Here is a 27231-nt window from a genome sequence, read left to right as displayed (position 1 = left end):
CCTTGAAAGTCACGTCCATCCACCGGGCTCCCTCCAACCCTCTGAACAGGATGCCTGCCTCTGGGCCCCTCCAGTGTGAGAACGGCCTTTTCTGTTGAAGGCCCTCGGGCTGGCATGACGCACCTGAGGTCAGGAATGTGTGATGCACACTGGCTCCTCACCTCCCTGGTCAGCACACGCTTCTGTTAATCCAACCCAAGTCTAACTGACACAGCACTGCTCAGCTTTGCTGCCCCCATTTCATATTAATGGGATTAACATTTCAGCTGCATGAGTTGGTTTTTTCATCAGCTCTTCCTGCACTTTGAGCGTTTGTCATCCAGCTCTTTTAGGGACTATTATTTCCCTTACTGTGATACATAGATATTTGAAATCCTCATTTCAAAGTGTAAGGCCACAGAGCCCTGAAGTACATAAATAGAGACCCTGCTTCATTAATCAGTATCCTGGGGGGGTTATGGTGTCTACGTGAGCCCTTTTGTGGAATGAGAGTCCATACTTTCATTAGATTTTCAAAGGGCTCCTTCTCCAAGAGAGGAAAAGAGCCCTGGCTAAGGCATAACATCCTTGTTTCTCGGATGAGGGTAATGAGGCACACAGAGGAGACGACGTTCCCCCCAGCACACGCACAGGACCACACGGCCGGTTCTGGGGAGAGCTTCCTGAGTTCCTGACTCTTACCACGGCGCTCCTAACACTGCGTTCTCTTCTCCGGACGTGAGGGGGCGCTGTGGTGAGGCTGGGCTCCCCTCCTTGAAGCAGGGGTGGCCGTCGCGTGTGGGCTCTGGCGGGGCGTCTAGCCTGGCCTCCTTGGCCTGGGATGTCTCCTCCTCGGCTCCACGGGGCTGCCACCGGGGGCAGTGGTGCCGGGCGGGTGCACACTGAGGAGCTGTGGCCAGCCTGCCTCCCCATCCAGGCAAGGGCCAGATTCTGAGACGGTCTGTCTTTATTATATCAACAAAACACAAAAAATCCCCCCAAGTGTAAACAGGAGAAATGTGCTGGTTAAGTTACTAATCATTATCTTATTATTAACAAAATAAAGCACTATCTATGTTTACAGTCATAAAAAAAAAGAAACAGCTGGAGAAAAGCTGGGTGTGGGGCAGAAGGGGGGAGATGGAGGGACAGACACAAACTCCGCATCTGTCCCTGTGGGGTGTGGGTTCCCTCCCCACCCTGCCCAGGGCTGTTCCGGATCTTTGGAGTCAGGTGCCATCAGGATTTGATTTTCTTGGGGAAAGCCTCTGTGAAAGGGACCACCAGGACCCGGGCAAGTTCCCGGTGTGGCGTGGGGCAGGGGAGGGGAGCGGCAGGCAGGGGACAGGGGGAGAGGATGAAGCCCCCCGGAACACGGAGCCCGCCCACCTCCGGCTCCCGAGGGGCGTGGAGCCCCGCGGCCTCGAGAGCCCTCCCAGGCTCCTGCCGCTTCCAGAAGGGGCACCGCCAGAGCTCCGCCCCGCTCCTGGCACTCTGGTTGGGACGGGGCTGAGGCAACAGGACAGGGCCCTCTGGAGGCCAGTACGTCCCCAGCCGCGGGAGCTGGAAGTGGCTCCAGGGGAGCTTACAGGGGGGTCAGGGAGGCAGTGACGGAGTGGGCAGGAGCGGGATGCCCGGGGACCGGGGTCAGACGGGCCTGCAGAGACCCAGCGGGTGCCACGGGGGCAAGGGCAGGCACTGGGGAAGGGAGAGACACAAACAGGCCCTGCAAAGAGGCAAGGACAGAAATGCACTAAGGACACACGGAACCTGAGACGCCCAGACTGACGTGGAGAGGTAGCAATTCGGGGACGAAGAGAAGCACAGAGCGCCCCCTAGAGGAGCAAGGACGGCACCAGGAGACCCAGCCGCGGGAGCTCAGCGGCGGCCCCTAGCACTCAATAAATACCTTATGCGATGCAAGAACAGACAAAAACACGTGCACGCGCAGACACACGTGCACACGCAGCAGCCAGAGACACGAAAGGCTTGGCAGAAGGTAAAGACGGCAAGGACAGCCAGACCTTTGTGCACAAAGTGATCCTGGTAGTTCCAGGAGTCATCTGGGGTACTGTGGTGGTGATGCTGGGGTACAGATTGGTCCCACGGTGGCTGGTCCAGCCAGAACAAGAATGGAAATGAAAAACTGTGGCCCTAGAGGAACAGGTCTGTAGCTGCCATACCCCCAGGACGGGCAGACCTGCAGGAGGGGAGAGTCACACAGCGCCCCCTGGCCACGAGCCCCAAGCGCCCCAGTGGAGCTCAGCGAGCCCAGCCCATCACCACCGAGGAGGAGCCCCCGAGGCCACCAGCACCTCGGTGTGCCCACAGGGAGTGTGCGGAGGGGTCATCTCCCATCGCGCATGCATCTGCACACGCACAGCTGTGCCCATCTTCCGGCAGGCCCGAGTCCAAGTACCAGTGGGTGGGGTGGCTGTGCCCAGGTCTCCACGGGGAGGGGGGCCAGGCCCGGGCCGCCGGGATCAGTCCGTGAGCACCACCAGCTCCCCATCGCTCTTCTCCTCGCCCTCCGAGTCCTCGTCCTCGCTGTACCGGTACATCTCGCCGTCAGCCGCCGAGTGCCTGTCCTCTGCGCCCTCGCCCTCCTCCCTGAGGCTGCAAGTGTTGACGATGACCGGCATGTTCGGGTCCAGGCCGCGGGGCACACAGTGCTCCACCAGGGGCTGCGCCAGTGGCACGCCTGCCACCCGCGGGTACAGGACTTCTGAGGGGCTCATCTGCATCTGGCCGGTCTGCTGGCTGCAGGCGGAGGACAGGCGCGGTTACAGGCGTTCCCGACTTCGACCCCAGGCCCACTCTCCTCTGGGCCTCCTCAGGGCAGGTCCTCCCACCCCCACCCTTCTGGCTCCAAGACACACACACCTGCTCCCTGGCGCTTTTCTGATGGCAAATTTATCAGCCGCTACAGACCTGCCCCCGCCCCACGCAGCCCCAGGGCCACATGTTCAGATATTCCTAGCGGATCGTGTGTAAATTCAGTTTGGGGAAGTTGTATATATTTCGTATGCGCCAGCGAGTTCCTATTTAAAGGAATCCACTGGGATGCCAGCTTTGGTCGTCACGGATCCTCTGTATGAGCTTTAGCACCCCTGAATTTTTCGAGTTTGTCAAAAATGGGATCCATAGGCACATTTCTGTAGATGCCTGCTAGTCCCCAGTCAGTCACAAATCTACATCCTGAGCCCCCAGGGCCTCACCACAGTCACAGGCATCCCTGCAGCCACACACGCACAGCACCACACAAACCTACGCGCGCACACACAGCCAAAAGACACACCGCTCCCCTGGAAGCCCACGCTAACCCCTGTCACACTCACTCACACACACCGCTCCCCTGGAAGCCCACACTAACCCCTGTCACACTCACTCACACACACCGCTCCCCTGGAAGCCCACACTAACCCCTGTCACACTCACACACACACCGCTCCCCTGGAAGCCCACACTAACCCCTGTCACTCACACACACACACACACACACCTCCCCTGGCCGCAGCGCGGGCCGCTCACAGGGTCACATAGGAAGCCCACACACACACACACACACACACACACACACACACCTGCCCTGGGAGCCCACGCTAACCCCTGTCACACTCACACACACAGCTCCCCTGGAAGCCCACACTAACCCCTGTCACTCACACAAACACACACACACACCTCCCCTGGCTGCAGCGCGGGCCGCTCATAGGGTCACATAGGAAGCCCACACATACACACACACACACACACCTGCCCTGGGAGCCCATGCTGACCCGTTGCTCACTCTCACAGACACACACACAGCTCCCCTGGAAGCCCACGCTAACCCCTGTCGCTCACTCTCTCACACACACACACACACACACACACACACACACACACACAGCTCCCCCGTCGCTCACGCTAACCCGTCGCTCACTCTCACACACACGCACACGCACACACACAGCTCCCCTGGAAGCCCACGCTAACAAACCCCTGTCGCTCACTCTCTCTCTCACACACACACACACACACACACACAGCTCCCCTGGAAGCCCACGCTAACCCCTGTCGCTCACTCTCTCACACACACACACACACACACACACACACACACACACACACACACACGGCTCCCCTGGGAGCCCACGCTAACCCCTGTCGCTCACTCTCTCACACACACACACACACACACACACACACATACACACACTCACACACACACACACACAGCTCCCCCGTCGCTCACGCTAACCCGTCGCTCACTCTCACACACACGCACGCACACACACACACACACACACACACAGAGCTCCCCTGGAAGCCCATGCTAACCCCTGTCGCTCACTCTCACACACACACACACACACAGCTCCCCTGGAAGCCCACGCTAACTAACCCCTGTTGCTCACTCTCTCTCACACACACACACACACACACACAGCTCCCCTGGAAGCCCACGCTAACCCCTGTCGCTCACTCTCACACACACACACACACACACACACACACACATACACACACACACACACGGCTCCCCTGGGAGCCCACGCTAACCCCTGTCGCTCACTCTCTCTCATACACACACACACACACACACACACACACACTCACACACACACACACACACAGCTCCCCCGTCGCTCACGCTAACCCGTCGCTCACTCTCACACACACGCACGCACACACACACACACACACAGAGCTCCCCTGGAAGCCCATGCTAACCCCTGTCGCTCACTCTCACACACACACACACACACAGCTCCCCTGGAAGCCCACGCTAACTAACCCCTGTCGCTCACTCTCTCTCACACACACACACACACACACACACAGCTCCCCTGGAAGCCCACGATAACCCCTGTCGCTCACTCTCTCACACACACACACACACACACACACACACACACACACACACACACGGCTCCCCTGGGAGCCCACGCTAACCCCTGTCGCTCACTCTCTCTCACACACACACACACACACACACACACTCACACACACACACACACACAGCTCCCCCGTCGCTCACGCTAACCCGTCGCTCACTCTCACACACACGCACGCACACACACACACACACACACACACACACACACAGCTCCCCCGTCGCTCACGCTAACCCCTGTCGCTCACTCACACACACGCACACGCACACACACAGCTCCCCTGGAAGCCCACGCTAACCCCTGTCGCTCACTCTCACACACACACGGGCGCGCGCAGCCGCAGCCGCGGGCGGGCTGCTCACGGGGTCGCGTAGCTCTGGCGGGCATCCTGGCGCCGCGTCCTCATCAGAGCCTTGTACTCGCCCACCCGCAGCCGCTTGCCCTCCACGATGCAGGTGCGCTTGGGCCGCGGCTTGTACTTGTAGTCGGGGTACTTCTCCAGGTGCTGCCTGCTCAGTCTGGCCTGCTCCTCGTAGTAAGGCTGTTTCTCCTGGTTGCTCATGGACTTCCAGCGGGAGCCTGGCCCAGCCCCAGGGCAGGCGGTCAGCGCTGGGCTCTGCTGACACAGCCCGCCCCCTGCGGGCGCTGGAGGCCCCACGAGGTTTCGGGTCCCAGATACATGTGCAATCATATATACACAGCAAGGGCCTGGCCCAGTGTGGGTGCTCCATGGATACTGAGGAAATGAATGAGGCTGGCAGGTAGAAGTATACCCAACTGCTAGCTTAACACACAGCACCCACCCACGTCCCAAACTACCCGGCACTCTGGGAAGCCTCTGGTCTGCGTAGCCCCCCAGGCCCTCAACAATCACCAGAGGCCTCAACTGGAGGAGCTGAAGCTTGAAAACAGCTGCTTCTTTGAGCCCCACTTGCTCTGCCCTCCATTCCTCCTCGGCCCCCAAAGAGAATGCATACTTTCAAAACCCTTTCTACTGGCAGCCCAAGAATACGTCTCTCTTGCTTCCTGCCAGAGCCAGCTCCAAGGGTCTGGGCAAAGAGGAGGACAGCTTAGGGAGAGAGAGGAGAGGGAGAGCTAGAGAATGTGCACAGATACACTCTCTCTCCCCCCAAGTTTACGGGTGCAGAAGAGCCCCACCGTGGCACAAGACTCTAGGACCCACCGGCCCCGCTTCCTGCCTGATTCCCAAATACCAGCAGACTCTGGCAGGGTTCCCCATGGCTTGGGCCCTCACCCAGTGAGCCCCACCTAGACCCAGCTGACTACTGCAGCCAGATCCTGCTGAACTACGGCTCCGAGATGCCCCATACTCTGCCCCCACCCCCAGCCCCGAGACCCCACTGGCCCTTACCGAGGATCTTGCTGATGCTGGAGTTGTGCATATCTGGGAAGGCTTGGAGGATCTTCCTTCTCTCGTCCTTGGCCCACACCATGAAGGCGTTCATGGGCCGCTTGATGTGACTGCTGTTCCGGGACTCAGGGAAGTGGCGGGAGCCTGGGGAGCAGGGGAGGAAGCAGCCTGGAGGGGCAGCTAGCGTGGGGTAAACAGAGTCCCCCAGGGCAGCCAGTGTGGGGGTACGGAGAGCCCTCCAGGGCAGCCAGCGTGGGGTACGGAGAGCCCCCCAGGGCAGCCAGCGTGGGGTAAGGAGAGTCCCTCAGGTCAGCCAGCGTGGGGTAAACAGAGTCCCCCAGGGCAGCCAGCGTGGGGTAAGGAGTGCCCCCCAGGGCAGCCAGCGTGGGGTAAGGAGAGCCCCCCAGGGCAGCCAGAGTGGGGTAAGGAGAGCCCCCCAGGGCAGCCAGTGTGGGGTAAGGAGAGTCCCCCAGGGCAGCCAGCGTGGGGTAAGGAGAGCCCCCCAGGGCAGCCAGCGTGGGGTAAGGAGAGTCCCCGCAGGGCAGCCAGTGTGGGGTAAACAGAGTCCCCCAGGGCAGCCAGCCCCCCAGGGCAGCCAGCGTGGGGTAAGGAGAGTCCCCCAGGGCAGCCAGCGTGGGGTAAGGAGAGCCTCCCAGGGCAGCCAGCGTGGGGTAAGGAGAGTCCCCCAGGGCAGCCAGCGTGGGGTAAGCAGAGTCCCCCAGGGCAGCCAGCGTGGGGTAAGGAGAGCCCCCCAGGGCAGCCAGCGTGGGGTAAACAGACTCCCCCAGGGCAGCCAGCGTGGGGTAAACAGAGTCCCCCAGGGCAGCCAGCGTGGGGTAAGGAGAGCCCCCCAGGGAAGCCAGCATGGGGTAAGGAGAGCCCCCCAGGGCAGCCAGCGTGGGGTAAGGAGACTCCCCCAGGGCAGTTAGTGTGGGGTAAGGAGTGTCCCCCCAGGGCAGCCAGCGTGGGGTAAGGAGTGTCCCCCCAGGGCAGCCAGCGTGGGGTAAGGAGAGCCCCCCAGGGCAGCCAGTGTGGGGGTAAGGAGAGCCCCCCAGGGCAGCCAGCGTGGGGTAAGGAGTGTCCCCCAGGGAAGCCAGCGTGGGGTAAACAGAGTCCCCCAGGGCAGCCATTGTGGGGTAAGGAGTATCCTCCAGGGCAGCCAGCGTGGGGTAAGGAGTATCCTCCAGGGCAGCCAGCGTGGGGTAAGGAGTGTCCTCCAGGGCAGTTAGTGTGGGGTAACGAGAGTCCCCCAGGGCTGGCGGAAGAACTTCCCTTCTGTCACCACCAGGGGTCACTGGAGCCTCCGGCAGCAGCCAGGGAAGACGGGCAGGGGCCCAGGGACGAGACAGACGAGGGAGGGACCAGCAATGGGACTCCACAGACCGCCTAGGGGAGAAGGGGTTGCAGACAGACACCCCAGGTCTGCCCTGGCCCTGGCGGGGAGCAGGAACGGCCGCAGATCCTCACCGTCCATGTCACAGCCCAGCATGGCTTCTTCCAGTGGGTGCACACAGCTGTCCTCCAGCCGCTCCTTGGCTGGAGATGTGTCCACGCTAATGAGGTCCTGGGGAGACAGGGAGCTCGTACAGCAGCCCCCTCTGCACACCCCACTCCCTGCCCTGCTTTCCCTCCGGCAGCCTCGGCCTCTGTGTGCCCCCGGCTCCCCGGGTGCAGGGGAGGGCCCTACCTTACGGAAGGGGGCACTGGGGGAAGTGTCTAAGGCTCCACTGTGGCCATGCAGCAGCTGTCGGGCATCCTGGATGGCTTTGGTGACGGCGTCCCCTTCACCGAGGAAGCCTGGGGAGGAACGGAGCGGTGACTGAGCGAGGTCATGTCTTGCGACCCCTGGGGTGATGCACCCTTCTCTCCTCTGCTGCCCTGCATGCCCCCAAGGGCACCACTGACAGGGAGTCCTGGTGCCCACAGACGGATGGGAGAAAGGCCTAGATCCCTGATAGTGGGGGCAGGCGGATGCTGCCCTGTCAGATCCAGCGGGGAGCACAGGAAGGGTCTCTGGGATGCCGAGTGCTGAAACTCATGGGGGCTGAAAGGAGCGAGTCTAACCCCTGCTCATAGAAACTGTCACGGACCTGTTCAGATCCCGCCCTCTTCACTCTCCCTTAGCAGGGAAAGGCGGGGGGGCTTACCCAAAGGCAGGCTAGGGGGGTTGGCCTGCAGGTCCAGCGTGGGGGCCCCGTGGCTTGGGGGACGTGGTCCGCAGTTGCTCAGCTTCAGGTTGGGGGAGCTGGAGGAATTGGGCAGCTCCGAAGCCTTGGGCTTGGCCGTGAGGTTCAGCGGTTGGGAGGGTTCCTAAGGGAGGCGCCGAAGGTCAGCAACACCAGAGGGGCCAGGGGCACGTGGGCCAGAGCGGGGCAGAGGAGACAAGGAGGCGGGAAACGAGGGTAGAAGTAGGGGAGCACAAAGGAACCCCCATCCCCAAGGGAGCCGGGCCCGGGAGGGGGGCGGTACCTGCAGGGGGTGGTGGGCTGACAAGGGCCCAGGCCTCTTCACCACTGAGGCGGGGGGACTGTGCAGTAGCTGCAGCGGATACTCCACTATGGAAAAGGCGGCAAGGAGAAAAGTCCTGTGTGAGCACAGAACAGCAGACACCCTGCTTGACGAGGTCCCAGCAGCTCAAAGCGGGCGGAGGCTCAGAGAAGGCCCAGCTTGCTTCCGACCACTGCCTCCCAGCCCGAGTGCTGCTGAGGCCTCCTGTGCCCACCCCGACTCCGTTTCTTCACCCTGTTCCTGCCCTTCCCAGCTCACTGACTACAGAGTTCCCACCCAATGGCAAGATGAGCTCTACTAGGCTGTAGTAGGGACGGACTTTGTACCTACTACAGGCTGGGTGGCTTTCCCAGGTGGTGCTAGTGGTAGAGAGCCTGCCTGCCAGTGCAGGAGACTAGAGATGCAGGTTCGATCTCTGGATTGGGAAGATCCCCTGGAGGAGGGCATGGCAGCCCACTCCAGTGTTCCTGCCTGGAATTCCAGAGACAGGAGCCTGGCGGGCTACGGTCCACAGGGTCGCAAGAGCTGGGCACGACTGAAGTGACCGAGCATGCGTGCATGCACATGCAGGGCACAAAAGCAGCTGCCTGGTTTGCAGTCTGTCCTACGTGCATTAGCAAGGTAATCCCCAGTGTGTGGCAGATTAATAGGTACTTGGTTTACGTCATCCCATTTTACAGATAGTGAAACTGAGACCCGGAGAAATGACACGGGTGCCCATACAGCACCCGTGTGGGAGCACTGAGATCTGAACCCAGACCGTACCCCTCTATAGGCACTAGCTCGCTTCTACCTAGCTGGGCTCATTCTCCCTCAAGGAGGCCCAGCCTCATTGACTTGACAACTGAGATGGAGAGATGAGCCATGTAGATAATAAGCCTCTGCCGACGTGATCGGTGGTGATACGGGCTGTGTGCGTAGCGTGCCAGACAACTCTGTTCAGCTGGGGGGACCGGAGCAGGCCTCCCAGGGGGAGGGCAGGTGCAGTGGAGGCGGGTGGGTGCCAAAGCAGAAGGTGGGAAGTGAGGGCGGCACGCCGTGGACCAGCGGGGCTCGCGGCCTGTGAAGCCGAGCCTGGGAGTTTGGACCCTGTTCTATGGGCTGTGGGCACCACTAACGCTCGCAAGCTGGCAGCGCAACTGGCGGCCACAAGGCTCCCTGCCCACTAGGATCTGCGAGCAGATAAAGCAGGTGGTAGCCTGGCCACTGCAGGTCTCCCAAAATGTATTTCCTGTCCCCCTTTTCCGCGAGGCTGTGGTCCCATCCCTGCCCAGGCTCCTGCCCTCCTCAGCCCTGCAGCTCAGCCCGTGAACACCTGGAGGTGCTGTGGTTTTATGCAGCCCGCCCTCCCCTTCACCCCGCTCCAACCCCAGTTCCCATGCCTTCACCCCAGGAAGCTGCCCTCAGAGCAGGGCCTGACTTTCCAGGCTTTTATGTTTTCCCTGCCTCCACCCTGAATCAGGGGGGCTGACCCAGGAACTGTGCCCGCAGCCCAAAGGCCTTGCTGCTGGACCCACACTGAATTTCCTCTGCCGTTTCTCACCCGAACAGGAACATCATCCAAAGGGAGCTGACTTAAAACCTGCTCCCCTCCTGGACCAGTGGCAGGCAGCGCCTCCGCCTGCCCCCAGGGCCGCTCCTAAGGACTCGGTGCTCACAGCTCCCTCGCCGCCTCCATCCCACGCTGCCTCCATTCGGGCTATCACCCCCATCTCAAGAATCCCCCCCAACAGCCCCCGAGCTGGTCTCAACTTCACCTGGTACCCACCCTGTTCCCCACCACCCGTAGCCAGTGTGACAATGCGGCCTCTACTGAAACGTCCGGGCGCATCCCACATCCTACAGATGAATTCCAGAGTCCACGCTCAGCCCTGCCGCCCTCCCCAGGTGTGTCCCACTCGCTGCCGGCCCACTCCGACACCCCACTGGGCTTCTGGCCGCAGGATCCAGGCCCTGGCCCTCCACCCTCAGCTCCCATCCTCACAAGTCTGCGCCCCCAGGACGCAAGTGAGCACCGTAAGAAGCCTTCCCAGGTTCCCTGGCAGTTGGTTCTCTGCTGTCTCCCTCCCGGGACCATAAGTTCCTTGAGCTCAGAGTCCACATTTCATCACCCCATGGCTGCCCAGCAACTCGTCAGCGCCGGACGCACGGTTGGTGCTCTGTTCTGCGGTCACCGAGTCCCGTGACGGGGCAGAGCAGAGTGTGAATTCGGGAGATGTATAAATCAGTTAACGTTCAAGTACTGATATTCTGGTACAGGAAGTGTCCCAGAACTGGGAGACCAGACCTAGATTGGCAGCATCCTTAGTCTGGAAGGCACTTTATGGTCGTGTGCGGTTTCTTCTCATTCTCTCAGTGACATTCAGAAAGGAGGGATTATTTTTCGACCAGACACATCCCAAACTGAGACCCAGAAAGGCGACACTGCGAACCAATGGACGACAGCGAGTCCTGGGCTCCTTCCCTGACCTCAGGCCAGCCCTCCCCGCCCACACTCACCTGGCTTGCAGGGGATGGGCTGAATGGGCAGAGCCAGCTGGGAGTCGGGGGTAACGGGCAGAGGTTGGTGGCTTGGGGGGAAGGCTGGAATCATGACGTAAGGCATGTTGACCTGCTGAGGGCAAAGAAACACTGGGTAAGTCCCTGGGGGTCCCAACCAGTTACCCAGCTGTGGTCAGGCCTGGACACACAGGGTGGACCAGGGGAAGAGAGACACGGGCCGAGGGCAGTTTTCAAAAGGATCCATCTGACCCCACACCCACTCCGTGGGCCCCTGTCTGCTCCCTCACATCCCCGCTGGGAGGAAGATTTTCTGGGCCCTGCCCTTGAAACGGGGGACAAAAACAACGGAAGGGGCTAGAGCAAACATGAGCCCTCATGCTTAGGGTCACGCTTGAGTGGTTCTGCTCAATGCACAGCCACTGTCTTTCCCTGTTCACAACACCTGTGCACACTGGTGTCAGCCCCTCAACCTCCAGCCCTCCCAGAGCCCAGCCCTCCCCCCTTTACCTGGATCTGCTGCTGAAGGAGGTTGATTTTGTGCTGCTGCTGAATCAGCTGTTGCTGCTGCTTAGCGATCTGGCAGAAGGAAAGAGTAGGCAACGGAGTGTGGCATTAGGCCCCACGATCCCACTTCCCATAAGCCTTTGCAGCCCCATCCATAGCCTGCCTTCCACACCAGTGGACGGACAGGCAGGACAGCTGGACAGCATAAGAAGCCAGCTGGCCAGCCCCCAGGATTTACTCTTCCTTTGCAGAGCTCGCCCTTAGAGACCAGACCGGGAGGGTGGGCAGGAAGCAGCTGGTTGCTTTTGCTCAGAGACCCCCAGCACCCTCCACCCTGGTCCTCTTGCAAGGACTGATGCACCCCAGAGGCGGGAATCCCAGCCCCTTCCTGTGGCTCCCTCCCCACCTGCCCGTGGCCTCAGCCTGCGCTAGCCAGGCCTGCCGCACGCTCCCCGCTGTGCCCTGAAGGTGCCCTCCCTGGAGAGCAGAGCCCCCCACGCTCCCTGCTGTGCCCTGAAGGTGCCTCCCCCGGGGAGCAGGGCCCCCTACGCTCCCTGCTGTGCCTTGAGGGTGCCCGCCCTGGAGAGCAGGGCCCGCCATGCTCCCTGCTGTGCCCTGAGGGTGCCCGCCCCGGGGAGCAGGGCCCACCATGCTGCCCGCTGTGCCCTGAAGATGCCCGCCCTGGAGAGCAGAGCCCCCCACGCTCCCTGCTGTGCCTTGAGGGTGCCCGCCCTGGAGAGCAGGGCCCCCCACGCTCCCTGCTGTGCCTTGAGGGTGCCCACCCTGGAGAGCAGGGCCCGCCATGCTCCCTGCTGTGCCCTGAGGGTGCCCGCCCCGGGGAGCAGGGCCCGCCATGCTGCCCGCTGTGCCCTGAGGGTGCCCATGCTGGGGAGCAGGGCCCGCCACGCTGCCCGCTGTGCCCTGAGGGTGCCCGCCCCGGGGAGCAGGGCCCGCCTGTTCCTGCTGCTGCCGGGCCAGCTCCATCTGCTGCTGCTGCTTCTCCAGGAGCATCGCGGCCATGTTCTTCTGCTCCGAGTGTGCTGTCAGAAGCTGGTCCCGCAGGGCGGACAGCTGGTGGATCATGACCAGAAGCTGCAGCTCCTTCTCCGCCAGGCTCTCCTTCGTCCCTGCTCCACAGGGAAAGAGCCGCTGTTGACGATTTTTGTCTGTTCATCTGCCCACTGGTTCATCCGTAGGACACTGAGCAATTGCTATCCCCCAGGCCCCTGCCAGGGACTGGACCACAGAGAAGACTGGGGCATGATCCTTGCCCTGGAGCAGGCTCCGCATCTAGTCAGCTGACCACTGGTCGCTCTGGAAGTTCCCACCATCAGCTGCTCTTCCAGGCCCTGCAAATGCTGATGGTGGACGTCTCAGGCCTGGCCCACCCCTGGGGTGTCCTCAAGAGCCCAGCGCCACTGGGCCAGGTGGATAACTGTCCCGCAGGAGAGTCCAGAGGGACACCCGCAGGCTTTGGAGCAAGACAGATCTGGGTTCAAATTCCCCTATTAACCCATTCCCCCCGGGAGCTGTTGGGCAAGCGACCAACACCTCTGCACTTTATGGTTTTTTGAATCTATAAATAAGCACTGTGGTCATCACCTCACAGGGCTGCTGTGAGGGCAAGGAAACTGAATGTAAAGCTCAGTCCTGGATCGGGTACACGGCCCTCAACTAGCGATGTCTAACTTGTCTCCCGTGCAGCTCAGATCAGATGCAGCAGTTACTCCTAAGTGCCAGCATACAGACCATTTGCATCAGAATTACTCAGGGAACCTCTGAAATATACAGATGCCTAAGTCCCTATCCTTTGTGGGTCTCGAATCTGGGGATCTGCGTTATTTTAAAGTTTCCTCTCGGAAAATTAAACAACCACACTGGGAGTGAACCTAAGCAAACACACTTTAATGTACTGAGTGAGGTCCTGATAGCCTAGAATTAATTTCCAGCAGTGAAAGGGAACATTCCATTTTATAGTGAGAAACGGGAAGTGGCAATGACATGCCCAAGGTCACAAGGCGGCGGGGGGGACTTGATTCACCAGGGGACTTGATTCCCACCAGGCCTCTGCTGCACGGAAATAGGCCCAGCACTTGGATGAAGAATGGTACTGACCCCTAGGGCCAGGCAGCAGCCAGAGGGGCACAGGTCATGTGTGAGGGAGCTAAGAATCCCAGAAATTGCCCTGCAGGCCTAGACTGCATGGCCAGGCCTGGAGAAGGGAAGTGGGTTCAGATATCTCCCCCTTGCCCACCCACATGGGCCTTCACCTTTGACATCTTTGGTTTCCACAGAGCTCCTTCCCAGGAACTTCTCCTTCCAATCACTGGATAGCAGCTTCTCGATGGCCGGCACAACTGGAAGATACCAGAAGGCTGAGAAGCACCATCCTAACGCCGCCCCCCCAGGCCCCCGTCTCTAACCAGGTCAGACGTCTCACCTTCTTTTAAATTTCTGTTGAAGTCCAGCTTTTCCTGGCTTCCAGAAGCAGCCTCGGAACCTCCTGGTCTCCTGGGTTCCGGGGACCCACTGTTCTCCAGGGAGTTGCTGTCCTGCAAGACACACTGAATGTCCCTGCCGCCATAAGACAAGAGGGGCAGGTGGGGGGCGGTGCTGAACACTCCAAGGATGTGTGCCCTGGGGGACCCCAGACTCTACCCAGCTCCCAGCCTTCAGCAGGGCCTTCTCTCCCCACCTCCTGACCTTTGCTCTGACTTGGCTTAATAGATTTCGTGAAAAGAACAAAAGGTTTTAAGACAAGAGGTCTGGGCTCACTGACTCACAGTGTGCTTAATCCCATACGAGTCCCTGAACTTCTATGAACCTGGCCTCCCTCTCCTGAAAATGGAAAGACTTACACCTCCTTTTGCCAGAGGATTGTAGCTGGGATCAAAGGAGTTAACGCATGTGAATGAGGTTTGCCATTGCAGAGGCGAAGGCCAAAAGTCAGCTATTAATTATTCCTCCCTTGCATGCACCTACACTCCAGCCTGGCTGGTTACTTTCAGGGTCCCCACTCCCACCCTCTTTCAGACATTGTCCCCTTTCTCCTCTTCTCATCTGAGTCTTCTCCATTCTTTAAGGCTCAGCTTAAAGCCTTACTCCTCCAGGAAGTCCTCCGTGATTCACTACCCCTACTTCCAGCCCCCTTTTGCCTACTCCTCCTGGCTGGATCCTTCCTCAGAGCCCTAAAACTCTCATTTTCACTCATTTGCCTTTTATAAAAAAATTTATTTATTTTCTCATTTGCCTTTGATTATATATTTCCTTTTATGTCTCTTAAATGGAATCATGGAATTTCTAAGAGCTGAAAGAATCATTGCCACTCATATAGTTCAGCTCCTTCATTTTAAGGATGAGGAATCATATTGTCTTTAACAGTGATTTAAACTCTGGTTTGGGTAATAAGACTGATTTTCTCGAATCAGCAGTAGACTCGAAAGTAGTAGATTTCTACTACTAGGCAAAGCTAGTAGATTATCTTTAAGCCAGACAGTAAACGCGTGTATCTTATTTCTCAACTAGTCCTCGAGGGTAAGGACCGGTCACACAGAGGCAAGCGGTTAATATCAGGTGAGTGAGGGCAGGAGTGAGTCCATGTCCTGCTCAGACAGGTAGCCTGACCCACCCACCCACCCGTCTACCTGCCCCTGTCCCCTGCTAGGCTGGTGGGTGCCTGGCCCATCCGCCGGGGGGATAAGCACACACTCACAGGGGCTGCAGAGGCAGGCTGGGGACACCGACCCAGGGGCCCCTGGTGGGTGCCTGGCCCATCCACCCGGGGGATGGGCACACACACAGGGGCTGCAGAGGCAGGCTGGGGACACTGACCCAGGAGCCCCTGGTGGGTGCCTGGCCCATCCACTGGGGGGATAAGCACACACAGACAGGGGCTGCAGAGGCAGGCTGGGGACACTGACCCAGGAGCCCCTGGTGGGTGCCTGGCCCATCCACTGGGGGGATAAGCACACACAGACAGGGGCTGCAGAGGCAGGCCGGGGACACTGACCCAGGAGCCCCTGGTGGGTGCCTGGCCCATCCACCCGGGGGATGGGCACACGCACAGGGGCTGCAGAGGCAGGCTGGGGACACTGACCCAGGGGCCCCTGGTGGGTGCCTGGCCCATCCACCAGGGGTATAGGCACACACACAGGGGCTGCAGAGGCAGGCTGGGAACACTGACCCAGGGGACCCAAGAGAGTGCTGGGCACCTGGGCTGGAGCTTGCAGGTCAGCACCATTCTGGGCGGGGCGGGCTGGGTCTCCAGGCTGAGATTCAGCTGCAGTGGCCGAGCCTTGGGGGTCCTCGTAACAGGGCTCCTTCTTCCCCTCTGCCTTGACAGAACAGTTCACCATGGTGCCAACTTCATCCAGGACCAGCTGGGCAGAGCCGGGGCTCCTCATAGACATCCTGAGGGAGGAGGGGCAGAGTCAGGGAGGAGGACCTGAGCCCCCAGGCAGTGACTGCTGTTGACTGATGTTCCAGCCCCAAACAGGTATGTGCTTGCAAAAGGCAAGCTCCACTTGGAACTCACTGTGACTGGAAAAGATTCTGCCCCGGCCTTTTTTTTAAAATAGAAAGGCCTAGAGGAGACTGGGCCACCTTCTGTTGTACCCTGCTTGTTGCAGCGTTGGGACTAGCGGGCTGATGGGTTCCACTGAGAAGGCTAGAAACTTAACTGGCTGTTTCTGAGCCCAGTAAAACCGAGATCATATATACAGTATGTGTCTGTGTATGTGTAAGTACATATTTGTAATTAGTTATCAAAATTTAAAAATCAAGAGATAGCACATAAAAATCTGGGCTTGAACTCTCTTGAATTTAGTCTGGGGCAATAACTGGGATTGAGTAGCAGTTACTCTTTATGAAGAGGCCGGATTGTTTCCCTCTCCACCACTCACCAGGGGCTTCCCTGGGAGCTCAGACGGTAAAGAATCCACCTGCAATTCGGGAGACCTGGGTTCAATCCCTGGGTTGGAAAGTTCCCCTGGAGAAGGGAATGGCAACCCACTCCAGTATTCTTGCCTGGAGAATCCCATGGACAGAGGAGCCTGGAGGGCTACGGTCCATGGAGTCACAAAGAGTCGGACACGACTGAGCGCCTTTCACTTTCACACTGCCTCCTACTCCCCTAAAGCGAAACCAAGTATTGACTACCCCATACACTTGTTCTTTGTTTTCCTTATAGTAGAGGCAAGATAAAAGTGAACTCTTTCCAACTACTCCCTGAATCCATCTATCTATTTACCAAAAGTGAGGTGAGTTGAAGTGACCTAAGAGATGAGTCGCTTTCCGAGAAATATTGTCTTGTATCTGGTTAGAGTCTCTCAGTTAGAGTCTGGCCCCCTCTGGGCCTCTGCAATCCCCGGTGTAATGAAAGCACAGACTGAATCTCCCACTTCTGTCGCTGACACCATGCCATGTGGGATCACCGAGTAGCTGAGCAGGATCCTGGAGTCGTTTTCAGTGGTCACGCCAGGCTCAAGGCCAGAGCAGCAGATGCCCAGAGCTCACCTGCTCCGTCTCCAAAGTCACAGAGACAAGACCAGCTGGGACACACAGCAGGTTCCCAGAAGGCATGGGTCTGGCCTCAGCTACTCCAGGAGCTGCTGAGGAATCTTGGACAAGTTACTTAACCTTTCCATACCTGTTTTCTCATCTGTAAAATGGACAATGTGAAGTGATGAATTGATATTTACAAGGTGTTCAGAAGAGTGCTTGGTGCCTTTGTTAAAGCACAGCAGGTTGGAATGCAGCAAAGGGAAGCAGCCGGCATAGCCTGGGGGCTAGTTTGAAAGGTGAAGTCATGGGTCACGCACAAATCAGGATTTCTGTGGGTGAGGCCATGAATCTGTTTTAACAAGCCCTCCTGGTGATTCTGATACAGAGTAGTTTGAAAAGCTGTGTTAAATAAAACTTAAAAAAAATTTGTTTAAACGGGCATTACATTTTTAGGAGGGGAATGTAAAGCAAAAATTATATAGAGTAAAACATCCCTCACGTTAAATTGCAGGTGCAGTATAATATTTGTGTATTACATCACCTCTGTATAACAAAATGCTTCTTATAAGGAATGATGCGATGAGCTGCATACGACAGATGTACACAGCTGTATACACGCACAGTATTCCACTTGAAATAACGGAAAGCGTTCCAGTCGAATAAGATGTTATCTATCTGCTCGATTTGATGCCATCCTGCAGACCAGACCAGACCAGACTCTCTTGCCGCTTTCAAAGGGCAAGGTGCCCCGGGGGCTTGGTGTGGGGTCCAGGAGGGGCACTGCAGGGCGAGGAGAGGAGAAGAGACCCCCGAGCGGCCCAGCAGGGCTCTGGGGTGCGCCTGGGTCCCGCCCAGCGCGGGCCCGGCCGGCAGCCAGGAAGCCGGCGCGCGGCCCACCCGGGCGGGGAGGGGCGCGGGGGAGGGGCGCGATCCTGAAGCCGAGGGCCGCAATTACATAACAAACAACCCGGGGCTCAAGCTGTGAATTAATCAAACCGCTGAAAATAAAACCTTCCTCTCAGGAACTTCAGACAAAAGAAATGAAAACAACCAGGCTGGCTGGAAAATAAAAGACAGCGGCGCTGAAAGGGGGACAAAAGGAAATCAGACAATAGGGTGTCGGACAAAGGCAATAAAGCCAAAGGAAGTGTGACAGGCGGACAATGCGGGGCCGCGGGCTTCTGATCCCCGGCCGACTCCGCGCCCCCCGCGCCCCGCCCGGGCCGGCGTCCTGGGGGTTTCTCCTCCGGGCACCCTCAGGGTGCTCCCCCACGCGGCCCAGCGCCCCCCCGAGCGCGGCCCCGCTGGGGACCACCCTTCCCCCGCCGCCGCCGCTGAAGGCCGAGGCAGAGGAGGTGACGCTCGGTCCTAAGGAACCCCAGGGCCGGGAGGCCCGGTGCCCCGGACACCCCCCTGCTGAGCACCTGAACCGCGGCTGGTCCCAGTGGAAACATGCGGAGTGCAAGCCACAGCCGCGTTTTGGAAGGGTTAGGACGAGAACATAATGCAGAACAGCTCATTGGTTATTGATCACTGGTTCAAATATAACAGTCTGCACACTTTGGGGTTAAATAAAACACATCGCTAAAACTCGTTTCACCTGTTTCTCTTTGCACTTCCTACTGTAGCTAGGGAAAAACGTGTATAAGTGTGGCTCACATTATATTTCTGTTGGACCCTGCTGCACTGACAGCTCTTCCCTTTGACCTTGATGGCCTTTTCTACCCACTCAACTCCCAAGAGTACACCCAACTGGGCACTGGGATTGTTTTTATTTTGGGGGGGCTCCCAACAGTCCGTCCCAGCTTCTGACACAGAGCCTGGTAACAAAGAAAATGGCTCTTCGCGACCAGTTAAGCTAGCTTGGAGGTGTCAGTCTGTTCACCAGGGCATGGTACTCCCCCCTCCCCAGCCCCCCATTACCTGCCAAATCCTGCTAGCAGCCCAGAAAAGGGCCCTTCATTCCCACAGGCGTCTGTCTCCACTGCAGGCACTGGCCCTGGCTCTCCACTGGTCCCCTTCCTGGATTCATTGGTTTATGGAGAAGCCGCTCAGTTGTGTCCGACTTTGCAACCCCGGAAGGGAAGGCAGAGCAGGAATGCTGTTCTGCGTTGAAACCCCATGGATAGGCCAGAACTCTGGAGTGGGTAGCCTTTCCCTTCTTCAGGGGATCTTCCCAACCCAGAGATCGAACCTAGGTCTCCTGCATTGCAGGCAGATTCTTTACCAGCTGGGCCACAAGGGAAGACCAAAGATGAGGAGATGAGCCTTCCATTAACACTCCAGTCCCTATAAGATGTGCCTGTTTACATTCTCTTGGCATCCTGAACTTGCAACTTCAAAGTACTTTTCACAATTGATAATGATACCTTCACATGTTTTATTTCTGACTGGCCCAGTAGCCTGAGAACCCATCCAACCCCACACTGTGAAAATAAGCTTAGTTTTGCTCGTCATTATAGCCGCAGAGTCTAGCACAGTGCCTGATACATACAGGTGCTCAATAAACATTTGTACAACACTCAGAGTAATACAGTTCAGCAGCATAGGACAAGGCAGATCCGAATGCCTAAGTGACAGCTACTGTAATCATCATCGTTAGATGGATGTTGCTGTCTGGGGCTAATTTCCCACACCCCCACCTCCCACACCCAGTTTTCCTCAGCTGCATCTTTCTTGCATCTAAGCTCTTCCTGTGAATGACCCCAATCCCCCAGGAGCAAGGCAAGCCCATTTCCTTTTGTTCCTACCTTGAGACAGTAAGAAACATTTTCCAAACATTATGAATTTAAAGACCGTGTGGAGTCTTCCCTTAAGTCTTTTCCAGAGACTTAAAAAAAAAAAATTCCCTTATTACCCCCTTCCCTACAAAGCATGCTCCATGCTTCAATCATATATACATGATTTCTCAGGAGGTTTCAAGGTCAGCAGTCACAGCCTCCCCTCTCCCCAGATGCCCAGAAGTCAGACTATTCTGGTGTTCAGGAGATGTGGGTTACTGGCCTCCCCCAGTTCCCACCCAGGTCCTGGTCAGAGGCCACCCTGGTGGGGCTCTCACTCGGGTAGAAGCGCTTCCACGTTCCCAATCTCCTCCTTCTCGCCCAGTCTTACTCATATTTTATAAATGGAGAAACTGAGGCCCAGAAAGGTCAGGTTCACCTGGCTTGTTTGGGCATACTGATTTAGGAGTAGTCAGAGGACCTTCAACCAGCTGGGGCACGGAGCAGCATTCCTGCTCTGCCTTCCCTTCCCTTCCGGGGAACCTACCCCACAGGCCCTCCGCCGCCTTCTCCTGGGTTTAACCTCACCTGAGCATCTTGAGAAGTGAAGGCCCCTAGGGGGAGAGGGCTCAAGCCAGCCCCACCCTGGATGCCGCAGAGTCTTGAGTCTCTGAGCTGACTCCAAATCCAGCGCCCAGGACAAGGCAGCGGACGCCTGCCCCCCCACAGAGGGATGAGGGCACAGGGCCCAGTTCTGGAGTCTGCAACCAGGCAGACTCCAGGGGCTAAGCTCCTCTTTCTCCTGCCTACAGTCAACCCTTTTCCAGCCCCTCTGACCCCCTCCCACCCAAGGTGCACACAAACTAAGCCCCTTTCTACCCCCAAACAAATCACCAGCCACTTCCTCTCCCAATCAGACAACAAGCAGCCCAGCCAGATTGGAATCAAAGGACTTTTTACTCTCAGACCTTCCTCCCTCCATAACAACAGCCCGCCCCTCCCCACATCTAGATACAGATAAAGATAGACATAAATTCCAGTCATCGGAGCATGACGGGTGACTCAGACCCGGGGCTACAGGAAGGCAGACCCTCCTAGGAGGGCCAGTGACGACACTTCCCTGCTAGGCACACACCTGACCCTCTACTGAGACCCCCTGCCCCCACGCTGGCCCTGTGTGGGTGGTGCAGAGGGCACTGCCAGGGAGGAAGCATGTGGCCGGGAGGGGCAGGGCCAGGGGAACGGGTCCCAGAGGAACATCACTTCCTTTCAGGGCCCCTGAGAGTTGAGAGCCCCGGGCAGCCCTGAACAATGGCCCGAGGCGTGGGTGCCCAGCACGGTGCCCAGTGCCACATCCTGCCATTCTTCTCCCAGGCCGCACCCTGCCACCCTTCCTGGCTACGCCCGATCCTATCTCTGCTGTTTACTCAGAGCTGGGAGCTGGGCTGGCCACAGGCTTGAAACAAAGCTTTCCTGCGAGCCTCTCTCCCTCTCTTCAGCCTCTGTGAGCCCTGGGGGTGAACAGGTCCATGGTGTGGCCCTGTCTAGCCCAGACCAGGTGGAGACAATGGCCAACACCACCCCGTCCCTGGGCTGTTTCCAGGCTGGCCAAGGTAATATATCACCTCGCAGAGCAGCCGAGACTAGCTAGATTGAGGCATGCTGAGCCCCCGGGAGCCCCTGTCCTAGCCTGTAAGAGGAGGCAGCCCCTTGCATCGCCGGCACAGAAATCCAGCTCCAGACAGAGCTTTGGCAGCTGCCAAGATTCAGCTGACCCCCTAAGGACTTAAAAAGCTGGGAGAAACGGGCGGCGCCGTTCCCACCCAGAGCCTCGTCTTCCTGGAGGCTCCAGCAGAGGCATAAGAGGCAGCGTGTAAGGGCAGCTGAGACTCCCAGGAGGAAGGGGCTGCCGCACCTGCCTGGGTGAAGCCGAGGGAGTAGACAGTGTTTCCTGCAGGCCCTCGTCCGGGGCCCTCCTGCTTCGGGACCTGAGGCTGTCTCCAGCCCCTCCCGAGCCCCGTGAGCAGCCCGGCCGCAGGGCTGGGGCAGCCGCAGTGCTGACCTCCCCTCCCAGCGCCAGGCCCAGGCCCCGGGCCTGGATGAGGGCGCGCGCGTCTGCTCCTTCGCACAAGCAGGGTCCCGTCCAGGGCCCGCGCGCGGCCCAGGCCGACCTGGCCTCTGCAGAGACCTGCCTTGTGGGGTAGCCCTGAGTGTTAACCACAGGGACAGGAGGAAAAAGAGCGCACAGGGCCACAACACCACCCGGCTGAGGGCACTGGGCAAGGGCTCGCCTCTCCTTCTCCTGACCCACCCAAGGCCCAGTGGAGGCGTCTGAACTCAGCCCTCACTAATGCCCGGATCATGTCTTCTCATCTGCTGGCTGTGCCCTGGCTCCCTCTAACCCAGGTAACAGGATCCGGTCCAGCAAAGATCAAGCTGCCACTGTCTTTGCCGCTTACAGGATTCCAGTCGTTTCTTGAGTCATGGCCAAGGAAGAATTAATCAAAAAAACCCAAAGTCACTTTGGAAACTTGGGGGAAAGATCCAGTCTCTCAAAACTTTAGTTTCTTCACACGCAAAACAGAGACTCCAATACCTACTTTGTGATTAGAAGGTAATCATAAGCTTAGAGAATCTAGTACAGAATTGCCAGGGAAGTGCTGACAGGATACCTTCTTGACCCAGAAAGTTGGCATGCAAATAATCAGAAAACACACATGGCCTCATCCTCTCCTCCCGGGGATGTACCTCCCTGTAAAAAACTGAAAGTTGCTCAGTCTCCTTTCGACCCCGTGGACAATATAGCTCCAAAGACTCCTCTGTCCATGGGATTCTCCAGGCAAGAGTACTGAAGCAGGTTGCCATTTCCTTCTCCAGGGGATCTTCCCGACCCAGGAGTCTCCTGCATTGCAGGCTGATTCTTCACCATTTGAGCCACCAGGGAAGCCCCTCTACCTCCCTGCTGCTAAGTCGCTTCCGTCGTGTCCGACTATGTACAACCCCGTAGACGGCAGCCCACCAGGCTCCCCTGTACCTGGGATTCTCTAGGCAAGAACACTGGAGTGGGTTGCCATTTCCTTCTCCAATGCATGAAAGGGAAAAGTGAAAGTGAAGTCACTCGGTCGTATCCGACTCTTAGCGACCCATTGACTGCAGCCCACCAGGCTCCTCCATCCATGGGATTTTCCAGGCAAGAGGACTGGAGTGGGGTGCCATTGCCTTCTCCCCTCTACCTCCCTAAGGCTCCATAAAAAGATATACTTTGAGAAAAGTTTCGGCGGCTTCCAGAGGGATTTGCACATCCCGCTCCTCGGCTTGGGCAGACAACGGAGGGGCAGAGTGGCTGGCGGCACTGCAGTCAGCGGCCAGGGCCCATGAGCTGCACTGGGACGCACTGGCCTCACCTTTGGGTGCCCTGCTCCGGTCTGTGGCTTCCCCCACAGCAGGGTTTCTGGGTGGGACCCCACCTGCGCCTTGAGAAAACCTAATCACCATCATCTCCCCAAAGAAAAGCTCATCATCGGAAACCCCGACCGAGCGGCTCTTACTCAAGCAGCATTCATTCTTCCAGTGAACAAAGTGTTCCGTTCTATTTCTCTGCAAAGGCTACGTTTCCTCTCCCATTATCTACCCCATCGGCCCACCGGCAGCCAAGACTGCCGCGGAAGATTTCTCCTGCCCGTCACGTTCATTACCCCTTTATATTTGTGAGTCACTGCTTTCTCTTGGCTTTGGCTCCTTCTCAAAAGGGCAGGAGAGCAAGTGGAGGAGAACAGCTTCAAGTCTCCGATTTCATCTAAAATGCTCATCAAGCAATCCCCAAAGCAGCCAGCCTGCACCCCAGTCTGCCTGGAACCCCAACTTCCAGCACCAGCACCCTTTAGAAACTGAGCAGGACCATTTCAACTAAGAAAGGGAAATCTGGCAAAGGGGTGGGATAAGATAGGGATCTTGACATCTGGAGCCCAAGTCGGTAATAACAATAGCGGTGACATTCAAAGTATTTAACAACTGAATGATGGGCAGTAACCTGTGAGATGAGACTCCTGGGACAATCAGATGAGTTAGCAGGTGCCCCCCACACACAACTGGTTGCCACTCTGGTGTGTACCCCTCTGATCACAGTTAACATTTCCTAAGTATTTACTATATGTGAGTATTATTTGAATCACTTTTATTTATAGTAATTTATTTCATTTTCACAATAACCATCTGAGATAGCTGGTATTATGATCTCCATTTTACAGATGGAGAAGCTGAGGCACAGAGGTGGTTTGCGTCCAGGATGTCTAGCATCAGAATCTTCCTCTCAACCAGACAATAGGAATCAGGCACACAATAAGCTAAAGGCCATCAGTAGGCATTAGCTCTTTTAATACTTTCCTGAGCCCTGTGAAAGAGTTACTATCATCATCTCTGTTTTACTACTGAGGACACAAAGCCTTAAGGAGGCTAAACAACTGGCAATGGTCATGGCCAGTGAGTGGTGAGCAAAACACGGGCCCAGAGACCGGCTGTCGAGCGCTTTCTTTAAAGCGCTGGATTACACTGGTTTCCCTTCCACAAGCTTGAGGGACTAAGAGCCACGGGGAATCACCCACTGGAGGCTGAGTCACCTGCCCCTCGATCTCAACCTCTGCAGGGCACTGCTGCTCTCAGGACGGGGGTCAAGGGATCCAGGCAGGTCCTAGCTCAGCTGAAGGGAGAAAAGTCAAAGGCAAATGCCACATGCAGACGCCAAATAATTCAACACCAGGGCCCCAGTGTCGTGAGTTCAGGGCGGCATCGGAGGGTGCAGAGATGCCCCCCTCCCTGACTTCCTCCAGCGATCACCTCGCCGGGGTCCTGACCTTCCTTCCTTGCCCTCTGTCCTCACACCTCCACACCTTAGCGTCCCACCATCAGCCTCAGCAGAGCTGTACACCTCACAGACCACTCAACACATGTGCCAAATGAATAGCGGCAGCTATCTTATTATCAATCTTTTTTCTGACTATAAAAGGAATATGTACTCATTGTCCAATAGATAATCTGAAAAATTTAGAATAACATAAAGACCAAAAAATTAGTCACCCACTTCACATTAATCCAGAGGTGGCAGCTGATAACACTTTGGCATATTTCCATTAAATATTTTTCCTGTCTAGTTTTCTTTTTCATCAATAAGCTCATAAAAAAGTTTTACACTTTTCCCCTCCATATACCTGTAATAGTGTATCAGAGCAAGCTTTCATGTTACTAAAAACTGGAAAGTACTTAAAATTCTCCAGAGAATTCCATGGTAGCCCAGTGGTTAGGACTCTGCGCTTTCACTGTGTGGGCCAGCACTCGATCCCTGGTTGGGGATCTAAACTCCCACAAGCCACGAGGTGTAGCAAAAAAGAAAGAAAATTCGTTATGAAGTCATTTGTAATTGTTGGACATCTCTGCAGTGGCTGTACCGTAATTTACCCAACGCCCAGGGTTAAAACAATCCAACTCTTTAAATCTCAATCTCACTGAAACTCCCTTCTCCCCCTGAAGGTCATTCACCCTCCAGACACTTCTGATGGGCCAGGGCCGTTCTGCTCCTATGACAGAAGGCAGGGAAAGGGCCCTGACAATCAGCAGGAAGATCAGGGTAGAAGGGCCTCACCTGCTTCCTCTTTTTCTTTACTTTTTTTTTTTTCACTGAAGTATAGTTGATTTGCAATGTTGTGTCAGTTCCAGGTGCTCAGCAACGTGATTCAGTTACACATATACATTCTTTTTCAGATTCTTTTCCCTTATAGGTCATTACAAAATACTGAGTAGAGTTCTCTGTGGTACACAGTAGGTTCTTACTGGCTTTATTTTAGATATAGTTGAGTGTATCCGTTAATCCCAACCTCCTAATCTATAAACCCTCCCGTCGTCTGCCTCCTCTTGACAGGACAAGCACGTAGCAGAAGTACAGGATGGAGGCTGTGACAGAGACCCAGAAATGTGGGCCCGGGCCTAGCTGCCTCTGCAATGCGGAGCACATGCCTTAGTGCTTCCTGGGGCCTGACTTCCCCTTAACAAGATGGAGAATCACAGTGAGATGCCACGTCACACCCATTATGATGGCTACTATTTAAAAAAAAGAAAAAAGAAGTGTTGGCAAGGATGCAGACAGTTGCTGGTGGGAATGTAAAATTTTACAGCTGCTATGGAAAACAGTTTGGTGGTTTCTTAAGAGCGGAAGCATAGAATACCATATGATCCAGCAATTCTCCTTCTGGGTGTACAACCAAAGGATGTGAGGCAGGGCCGTGGAGGGACGCTGCTCACCCGTGCTTGCACAACACTATTCACAGCAGCCAAAAGGTGGAAACAACCCAAGTGTCTGTGGAAGAGTGAATGGATAAAATAAAACGTGCTACAGATAACAGAATAACATCGTCCTTAGAAAGGAGGTCTGACATAGGCTGCAATGCGGAGGAAACTCGAAAACGTCAAATGTAACCAGCCGAAGCGAAATAACAAAGAGACTAGTATTTCTTGATTCTGCTTGTACGAGGTACTTACAATTGATAAATTTATAGAGACAGAAAGTAAAATAGAGGTTATTAGGGGCTGGGGAGAGAGGCTAAGGGGGAGTTATTATTTAACAAGTACAGAGTTTTAGTTTGGGGGAGGCAAACTTCTGGAGATAGATAGACAAGCAGGGGCAGTTGCACAACGCAAATGTACTTAATGCTTCCAAACTATGCAATTAAAAAATTATTAAAACGGTCAATTTCATTAATAGGTATGTTACCACACAAAAAAAGATGGAGAACATGAAACTGCTAATAATTTACATGGCACCTTTAGTCTTGCAGACAGGCATAAAACAGACTCACAGACTGGGGACTCAGGTCTGGCCAGGTATCGGGAGCGTGCAGCCGGGAGACCAGCTGCCTTGGAGAGCCTCTTGCGCACAAAGCCATCATTAACATCATTAATTGAAGTGTCTAAAAGGGCCAGAGCCAGACAGAGTGGGACCTGCCCCACCAGTTAGCAGGCTTTCCCTTCAGTGCCCCCCTCGCCTCTAGGTACAATTAAAGGCTTTTCCCTGTCACTCAGAGACAGGGGTATTAAGGATTCCTCAGTGGGGAGGGCAAGGGGCTGGGGGCAGGAAGGCGGGGATGGAGGAAGAGATTTTGCTCACTTCCTTTAAGTCAGCTCCTTGCTTTCGTGGAAATCCTTTCCTCAATTGTCCTTCTTGGGGTGGCAGGCTCAAGGAAAGTGCTGGGTGACGCCTGGCTTCCAGAACAGCTCT

The 27231-nt window shown here is 56.7% G+C and overlaps 1 protein-coding gene across 1 annotated transcript in view; it reads right to left on the bottom strand.

Moving 5' to 3' along the window:
- Positions 1-1032: 1032 nt before the first annotated feature.
- The window catches only part of SOX13 (SRY-box transcription factor 13), a 45806-nt gene continuing 19607 nt past the window's right edge, over positions 1033-27231 (bottom strand). Inside the window, exons 2-15 of the mRNA XM_068986054.1 lie at positions 15957-16155; positions 15755-15775; positions 14186-14297; positions 14016-14102; positions 12700-12872; positions 11749-11817; positions 11239-11353; positions 8701-8786; positions 8379-8541; positions 7919-8028; positions 7699-7795; positions 6232-6375; positions 5222-5438; positions 1033-2739 (exon numbers count right to left, since the gene is read on the bottom strand). Coding sequence (XP_068842155.1) covers positions 2463-2739; positions 5222-5438; positions 6232-6375; positions 7699-7795; positions 7919-8028; positions 8379-8541; positions 8701-8786; positions 11239-11353; positions 11749-11817; positions 12700-12872; positions 14016-14102; positions 14186-14297; positions 15755-15775; positions 15957-16154 — 1869 coding nt within the window. The 5' untranslated portion in view covers position 16155 and the 3' untranslated portion in view covers positions 1033-2462. The remainder of the gene's footprint in view (positions 2740-5221; positions 5439-6231; positions 6376-7698; positions 7796-7918; positions 8029-8378; positions 8542-8700; positions 8787-11238; positions 11354-11748; positions 11818-12699; positions 12873-14015; positions 14103-14185; positions 14298-15754; positions 15776-15956; positions 16156-27231) is intronic.

The sequence above is a fragment of the Capricornis sumatraensis genome, chromosome 14, assembly GCF_032405125.1.
Source record: "Capricornis sumatraensis isolate serow.1 chromosome 14, serow.2, whole genome shotgun sequence".
In the NCBI taxonomy this organism is placed as follows: Eukaryota; Metazoa; Chordata; class Mammalia; order Artiodactyla; family Bovidae; genus Capricornis; species Capricornis sumatraensis.
This window is presented reverse-complemented; position numbering and strand designations above follow the sequence as displayed.